An 8,218-nucleotide genomic window follows, 5' to 3' on the forward strand; every position below is an offset into this window, starting at 1 on the left:
GAGAGCAGATAGCTTAGCAGGGAGCGTGAATGGCTGTCTGTTGCTCTGTGTTAGCCCTGTCATGGACTGGTGACATGTCAAGGGTGTACCCTTAGTCTCGCCCAAAGTCAGCTGTAATATCCACCCCACTAATGTCAGGTTGGCTAAGTTGTTAAGGGAAAAGGTTGTTAAATTGCAACTGGAACATGTGAGATTCAAGAAGAAGCATGTAAAACAATGCATGAGCATATCTGAGCCAGTCAGGTTTATCTGTATTGGCAGGGGGTTTGGTGCTGAACACTATGAGGTGAAATTAAAGTTAATCTTACCATCTGAACCAAACAACTTCTCTCTGCTGTGATATGTTGTTTTTCTTTTTACCCCCATTTATTTTTCTGCGTTATTGTCTATGAGCTTGTTTTTATCCTATAACCAGACAGGATAAGTCATTAGGCAGATGGTAAGGGGAAGTCCCATGAGAGGACACACACATGCACGCACACACAGGGTCTCCTATCCTGTACGCACACATGTACAGTTAGTATGCACAAAGACACCAGACCCCTGTTATGTAATCCACCAGTGCCACTCCCCCACTGAGAAGCTCAGTGTTGTACTGTCTCAACTCCCAAACAAAGTCATCTGTCTTCATATACCCCTGTCTCTCACATAGGCCTCATACCTTAGGACCATCTTGGTTCTGCAAGTAGCTAAATGACAATTGTGCTTCTGAAAAATTAAACGCCGGAGTGTTCGTTCTAGAAAGGAAGTAATATATCACTTTTGGTGAAAGAGAAACAATCATTGATCATGTTGTCCTATCTATTTTTTTAAAGGGATTACTGCAATTCATCAGCAGTGTGTATTTTATGTTGTATTAGTGCACTTCTCTCTTTCTTATACCCTCTGTGAGCACACTGCTGTGCTAAATGGCTATACAGACCGTGGCAACAGATTTCTCTTTCAGCCATCTCCAGAGAGCGCCTGAACAGGCTCGTGAAAGGCGCATATTTGGGCTAAGGCCCAACACAGGATGCACAGAGGGAAGGAGGAGAGAGAAAAAGGGGAAGAGCAGGTGGGGAGGGGCAAAGCCATGTGGCCTATGTTGGTAAACAGTATCCAGCCTTGTCCTGGCATCGTGGCAGGCAGCGCACAACACCGGAGATATCAGGCGCCGGGGCCACACACAGACCACAACAAAAGGTAGACACACATTTGCATTCATACACACACACACTCGGGCAGAAATACACAGACTACTAACAGACAAATAAAAGCCTCACTCTCGTGTCTGCCACTCAGCAGCTGCTCCAGTTTCCATAGCAACAGCCTGAACAATGTAGTAGGAAGAGCTGCGCTGGTGAGAGAGGAAAATAGAGAGGTGTGTGTGTCTGTGTGTGTGTGTGTGTGTGAACTGAAGTGAGTGAGTGTGTAGGTGTGTGTGTGGGTGGGTGTGAGAGGCTATGCAGGGGGAGGTAGCTGCAGGGTGCGGAGACAGAGAGCATTCAGAAGACACTCGCTTTCTTTGTCAGGATGAGTCTTTGAGAGCAGCACAACAAATACAGAAATGTGGAGGCAAACAGGGAAGTAAACAGATTGAGGCAGATATGAAAGGGTGACGAGGTTAAAAAAAAATAAAAATCCACAAAGGCAAAGATGAAGATTTTATGATATCTATTTATTTTTCAAAATGAGGTATTTCAAAGTGCTATGAGTTGCAGCACTAAATGTACATTTTAAATTGAAAAAAAAAAAAAAACAAACACAAAAAAACAAACATCTTATATCTGTTTACCCAGTTCTATGCACCCGATAGCAAATATAAACAAAAAAAAGGAAGAAAGAAAAAAAAGGCCAGGTACATGAGGATAGAACACATTTTCTGTACAAAAGAATTATTTGAGATAGAAGAAAAAATGACGAGATAAAGTGATATCTACCAGGAACTCATTTTCATACGAAAATATAAGTATCAAATTTAGTATGTATCAGGTTCACACTAAAAGCATAAAAGGTGTGTTGAATTAGTAATATAATACAATACAAAGAAAGGGAAGAGAAAGAAAACAATATATTGTTATATTACAAAGTTTCATGACTCTCAAAATTGAGGCCTTACAGTACTTTTAAAGGTATATAAACTTCCAGTCTAAATGTTGGCAGCTTTCTGACATGTGTATATATATATAAAAAAAGAACAAGGACAAACTGTATTACAAAACAAGGCAGATCTGAGTGTATTTTGTCTGTACACTATTGTTATATACAAAAGTGTCGGCTAGCAAGGTGCGCAGTTATACATCCACTGACTTGGTTTGAGCACCAGTGTGAGAAGAGTGAGGGAAAGAGGACCTGTAGTGGCATTGTTTATGTGACACCTCAGTCATCAGTCTTTTCAGTTTTGCAGTGGTGAAGGCAAAGTAAGTGTGCACTTCTTCTTGTACATGAACTCTCCAAGCAAAGTGCCCTCCAACACCCGTCCCTGTGGGAATAACTAGATTCCAGGCTGGTGTCACAGTGAGTACAAAAAAAGTACAAATAGAAATTATATTTTTTCAAAAACAGAAGAAGGGAAGACCAAAAAAAGTGTCCTCTCTCCTTCCTCATGCTTTTTTGTTTTTCGTGTGTGTGTGTGTGTGTGTGTGCGCGTTTTTAATCTTTCTTTAATGTGACTGGATTGAAAAAAAGTAAACCCTAAACATTCTTAACGTCAACAAATGTGCAAAAAAAGTGGCGGCAGTGAAAGTCCGAGCATCCCCCCGCCCCCGGCACCCCGCCCCTCCAAGGTGTGTGTTGACATCTGAACATAAACATCCTCTGAGATGTTGTGTTGGTGTGTGCACGTGTGCAACAAATATGAAGGCCTCTGTGTGCATCTTCTTGTGTATCAGACTTGAGTTGATGCAGAGGGGTGGGGGTGGGGGGGGTCGTCCAGGGTATATTGTGAGTGTTTGTGTTGTAGCACTTGTCTGTTAGCGAGTCCTTGCGTGCTCCAGCCTGCGCATCAGCTGTTGCCTCCGGACCTGGAGCCTTTCTTTCTCTTGCTGGAGCCTCATCTCTTCCGTCTCTAGCGAGTTCACATATTCAGTGGCCTTCTTAAGGATGAGCACCTTCGCCGCCTTCTCATTGTGCGCCAGCTCCGGCACGTGGTCGCGCAGCGTCAGGAAGCTGGATCGCAGGTCGTTGCGGCGCTGGCGCTCCAGGATGTTGTGGTTGCGTCGGCGCTCGCTGTCCTCTGAGTCGGAGCTGCCTCTCGGGCTGCTGTCCCCGCTGGAGCTGCGCTTGCTGCGCACCCCTGATGTGCTGGTGACTGAACTGCAGGATGAGGAGGAAGATGAGGAGGATGAAGAGATGGTTCTGGAAGGAAGGCGCGGGGCATCAGACATCTTTTGCTTCTTTGGAGGCGGGGTTGGGTCATCGTCTGAAGCATAGGGTGAGGGGGCTGCGTAGTTATGTTGCTGCTGGTGGACTGAACTTCTCTTCAAGATGAGCTCCTGAGGAGCCCGGCTGACGAATCGACTCACCACACCGGAACCGGACCCTGAGACAATTCCTTTTGCATCTTGACTTTTGGGGTGTACAGAGATGGTGACAGTGCCTGACGCCATGGGTGATGCCTTGGTGATTGTAGAGCGCCTCTTCTCTACTGTGACTACATCAATCTCCTCCTCATCTTCTTCTTCTTCTTCCTCCTCCTCCTCCTCCTCTTCGTCTTCCTCTTCTTCGTCTTCCTCTTCTTCATCTTCATCTTCCTCTTCTGAGAAAAGAAAACAACGTGAGTGATTAATTGCTCTGACACAGCACTATTCCATCTGTGTGTGCCAGCAAGTGGCAGGTATACATGTGAGCGAGATCAAGGTGTAGGAGAAAGAATGTTGCTCAATACTGTTTGCACAAGCAGAAACCTCTTAATGCTTAGTGTCAGTCATTTGGTAACTAATCTATTCTGCAGGAATTGACACGTTCAGTGTCAGCGCTGAGCAGACAGGCTGGATTTCTGCATTTCATTCTCCCTCCCTTATTCAAAACTTTCTTAATCTTCTCTGGAGATGAGACAGCTTTAGTCTGGTGCTTTCAGTCTATCGGCACACCTCCACTCACACTGAAAGTGTGCCAGTAGAATCAGATGCATTAAGAACTTAGGTTTAACTCTGACCTCTAAAGTTAAAAACCTCATTTCCACCTGAGCTCTTGATCTTAATACATGTGCTAATGTTGAGATGAGCAGGTGACCCTTATCATCCACGGGTGCTTTTGGAGGTGACAAGAAGTGACCAACCAGAAGCAGAGCGTGAGACCCCATTAAAATGCCTTTGTTATAATGGCTCCCATTATCAGCTCAGGAGCATCTGAGGAGTGTGGCATTTTACAGCTTATGGTAACCCACTTCAGACACTACTGCACCAGAATGTCTGAACACACACACACACACACACACACACACACACACACACACACACACACACACACAGATGTTATTCCTGTCATCACAACAAAGCTGGCCACAGCTGGCTGGATGAGGGGGTGTCCCTGATTTTGCCACATGTGTGGCTGAGATTTAGCTCTTGTTGTTTGAAATTCAGAATGGAACAACTCTTTAATTGAGGTGGAATGGAATATAAAGAGAAGAAAGTCAATTCATGTCTGAGCAGATATTAGTTTCAGTTTGTAAACAGGAAAATGAAGAGGAGCAGTGCCTGACCCTGCTTTTCCTGCGAACTGCTTCTGTTTTTTGTTTGTTTGTTTTTTTAAATGGGGGTCCTCACAGTTTATCTTTTAGGGTCAGTTTCCCCTTAATGTAAAAGTGCAGAAGGCGTGCTGCACAACGAAGAATGGGTCGCTTCAAACGCCAGAAGCGCATCGGGGCGGCAGTGTGCGCTGGACGGTGGGGCGGCAGGCGATCGGATCACCAGCCTTTAAGCTCCAGACCTGGAGGGGCGCCAGGGAGACAGCTGTCGAGATGGAGCGCTTGTTCAAAGCTGTCACCCCCCTCCCACACACACACGCACACACACGCCTAAAAGAAGTTCTCCTCCGTCCTTTTTTATTCGCTGTAGAGGAGGTGTTTGGCAAGGTTGGCTGAGTCTATCCTCTGTGCCAAGCTGGGGGGCTTTGTACTACAGTTCCACAACGAAAACACGCTGATAAGGGCTGGTGTTTGTTTAGGGAACTTATAAAAGACCGGTGATGGAAGTCTTAGTTTTTAAGTACACATAACATTCATTACCCAATCTAAACACATCTAACATTATGATCCTGACACAAATCCCGTATTTCCGTTTTAGACATTATTTCTTGTTTTCTCTTTCTGAGTATTAATTTTAGATATCCCCTCATGTCGGGCGGCAGTTGGCTCAGACTGTCTGTCTCAGACTGTGGAGTAAGTGTCAGTTTGTCACCCACTGTGCGCAAATTGTCCCTCAATTCATGCGTAATGAAAGCGTTCACGGTACCGTGAACCTGACACTTTATCAGCTCATCGCATTATTAAACACCTTTTCATCTCCTCCCACAACCTGGTCTGACTGTGTGTGTGTGTGTGTGTGTGTGATGTCTTTTTGTTTTGCTCAGATGCCAGCTGAGTTCAGTAAGTCACAGAATTCCCCATTTTACCGCCATCTGCCGGATGGAGACCTTGTTGATTACATAAACCTCGTTCACTGTGTCACTACTCCACTGCGCGATCGTGTGTGTGTGTGTGTGTGTGTGTGTGTGTGTGTGTGTGTGTGTGTGTGTGTGTGTGTGTGTGTGTGTGTGTGTGATGTCTAACGAGGTAATCCGATTCTAGACCAGTCATATGAACAATCTGCACTCACTCCGATTTGTTAGGGTAGGGGCTTACAACAAAAACAACAGCAACGACAACAACCAACACAATACTACTACTGATAATAATAATAATAATAATAATAATAATAATAATAATAATAATAATAACAACGTCTTCAAATCCTTACCAGAGTCACTAGGCGCGCTCCCGTGCACCGTGGATGTTTTAATGGTCCCAGATGAGTCCCTGGTGCTGTTTTTCTTGTTGATCGGGAAAGGGAACACTACTGTGGGGTCCACACACTCTGACATCGAGTTGCGGCTCACCACCTCCTGCGCCTTGACGCACACACTCCTGCTGCCTGCTGTCGCCGTGGAAATAGCTTTGCCGAGTTTCTCCGTAACCACCCGTTCCAGCTTTTCCCTGGCAGAAAAGCCACTCCACATACAGTCCTGGATGATGATGCTGTTGGGATTAGAATCCAAAGCGGAGCCGAACAGATCGTCGGATGCTCCCCATATATCGTCCCCAGGCAGGAGCAGCAGCTCGGATGCCCAGTCCAGTGGGTCCCCTAACCCGAAGCCAAGGGGGTCTGCTTCCAGCGAGGCAGTTGCCGGCTCTCCCGGTAGCGCGGCGCGGCTTGGAGAGAGGGGCGGAGTGGGCAGCAACTCGAATTTCTTCCAGATGTCCTCCCCCGGTGGCGCAGAGTCGGGACCGCAGAAGTAGAAGTCCTCATCCGGATAGAAACACGGTTGTAAGGAGTCAAACTCCAAATCGGAGTTTTTACTTATGATCGCCGGCATTCTATCCCACAATCGAAAAACCTGTGAAGAGACAAAAGATGATTTAGTCCTCAGTGAAAGAGCGTCTCGTCACATTCCTTCTCTCCTCTATCACACCTGAAAACGGCACTGTAGAAAGAGCATGAGCCAAAGCCCACACACAGACCCAGTCTGCTTGACTGAATTCCGCACTAACTCTTTTGTGGGGTTTAAAAACCACAAAAATCTCAGAGGAGAATATGCGTAAATGTGACCATGACGCACAGGCGGTGCAAAATGACTTTTGACGTACGATTCGCTAAAGACCCCCCAAGAAAAAAGATTAAGAAACAAAAAGCATGCTTACCAAAAAAAATCAATCAATCAAATGACAACAATGAAATCGAGCAGACACTATGTTTTGCCTAAAATGGGAGAGAATAATAACACTCGTACGTTAAGCTGCTGAAGTGTTAAGACACTCACCTTGTCCTGGCTTGGGATGATGTACGAAATAAAAATTTCTCGTATCTCGCAGTCAGTAATACAGAGACCAGAATGTGAGCAGTCATCTACTTTGGGAGCAAACACAGTCCTCTGACACACTTTCTGGATGGCCACAGAGTGTTATACACTCAGTAAAGCGCTAGGAAGCTCCTCCCTCTCAAAGCGGGGGTCGGGCTTTCGTTTTGATGGACGCGGGAGACAGGAGCTTTCTTTCAAGGTGAATGGAGAAAACAGCCTAAACATCGTGAGCAGGAACGAAAGCCGGGGGGGATGAAAAAGGTTAAAGGATGCAAAAGAAAAGTGTAAATGAGAGAGTATTCTCATCATGCATTATTGATACACTCAGACAAACTGTCTTATCTGTTCAATGGGGTGTCATAGGAAACTGAAGCAGAAGCAAAACAAAGTGCAAGCTGGTGTTAGTGAGCTTTACCCCAAGTGTTTTATCTCTGTTTAAAATTAATTAATTGATTATTAATTGAGTTTTTGAGTTGAGAAAACAAAATAAAACAAAAGAAGAAACATTCTGGGATGGAAGTAACAAAAACCAACATAATACATTAATCTTTTATAAAACTCATTTTAGAACAGGGTAAGACTCAGCTTTATAAATGCAATCCATGTGTTTATGTATTTGTTTAAGTTGTTACGAACACGAGTCAGTAATTCAAAATTATGTTAAGAGATGTTTTCCTGCACAGCAAACCCTCCTGGCCGTGTAGCTGTCCTGTAGAGCTCTAAATGCCATCTTCTCTTTTGTCTGTGGACCACCAGCATCTCAGGATGAAAGACAAAGTAGGGCTCACTGCGCCCTCACACGGACACACCCCAAAACAACAGTGGAAACGCGCTCTAACACGACCGAGCGAGCAAGACAAAGACATAAAAACACCAGATCGGGTTTTTTTTCTCTCCGCCAAAATTAAAGACAGAATGCAAGTCGGGAAAAATACCAAACTTCTCCTGGGTTTGAAGGAGGAGCATTTTCAGGGACAACCGGCTGTGCAAGAGAGATTTCAGCTGTCTCCGGGATAAGACAAAATTCAAGAAGAGCTTGTTACGTAACCCCAAGCAGTGGTTGTAGTTGGAGTCATTCCCATTCCCTTTTTAATGACAGCTTTAGGAAGAATGGCGCATCTGTAATTATGCGCACAGGCACAGGCGTACACACACAGTCCTGATACTGACTTGCAGAGAAAAC

General features: G+C 45.1%; 1 protein-coding gene across 2 annotated transcripts; it reads right to left on the minus strand.

Annotated features, from left to right (window-relative positions):
- Nucleotides 1-1,638: 1,638 nt before the first annotated feature.
- Nucleotides 1,639-7,135, minus strand: mycn (MYCN proto-oncogene, bHLH transcription factor). 2 transcript variants are annotated; one of them, XM_085247269.1, is made up of 3 exons: nt 6,997-7,135; nt 5,937-6,573; nt 1,639-3,736 (listed from the first exon to the last, which is right to left on the minus strand). In XM_085247269.1, exons 2-3 carry the CDS (start codon nt 6,550-6,552, stop codon nt 2,952-2,954), a joined length of 1,401 nt encoding a protein of 466 aa, XP_085103395.1. In that variant the 5' UTR covers nt 6,553-6,573; nt 6,997-7,135; the 3' UTR covers nt 1,639-2,951. The 2 variants fall into 2 exon arrangements, with proteins under 2 accessions (XP_085103395.1, XP_085103394.1); XM_085247268.1 differs by having other exon boundaries at nt 1,639-3,715; nt 6,997-7,121.
- Nucleotides 7,136-8,218: the final 1,083 nt, after the last annotated feature.

The sequence above is a fragment of the Mchenga conophoros genome, linkage group LG15 (genome assembly GCF_057382185.1).
Source record: "Mchenga conophoros isolate Kocher_MC1m ecotype Shallow Benthic linkage group LG15, M_conophoros_male_GT1.1, whole genome shotgun sequence".
Taxonomy (NCBI): Eukaryota; Metazoa; Chordata; class Actinopteri; order Cichliformes; family Cichlidae; genus Mchenga; species Mchenga conophoros.

Excerpts from the sequence above, each read along its gene's own strand:
- mycn (XM_085247269.1), bottom strand. The coding sequence starts at position 6,552 with ATGCCGGCGATCATAAGTAAAAACTCCGATTTGGAGTTTGACTCCTTA. Across the intron at positions 3,737-5,936 it reads GAGCGCGCCTAGTGACTCTG|AAGAGGAAGATGAAGATGAA; the intron begins GTAAGGATTTGA and ends TTCTTTTCTCAG.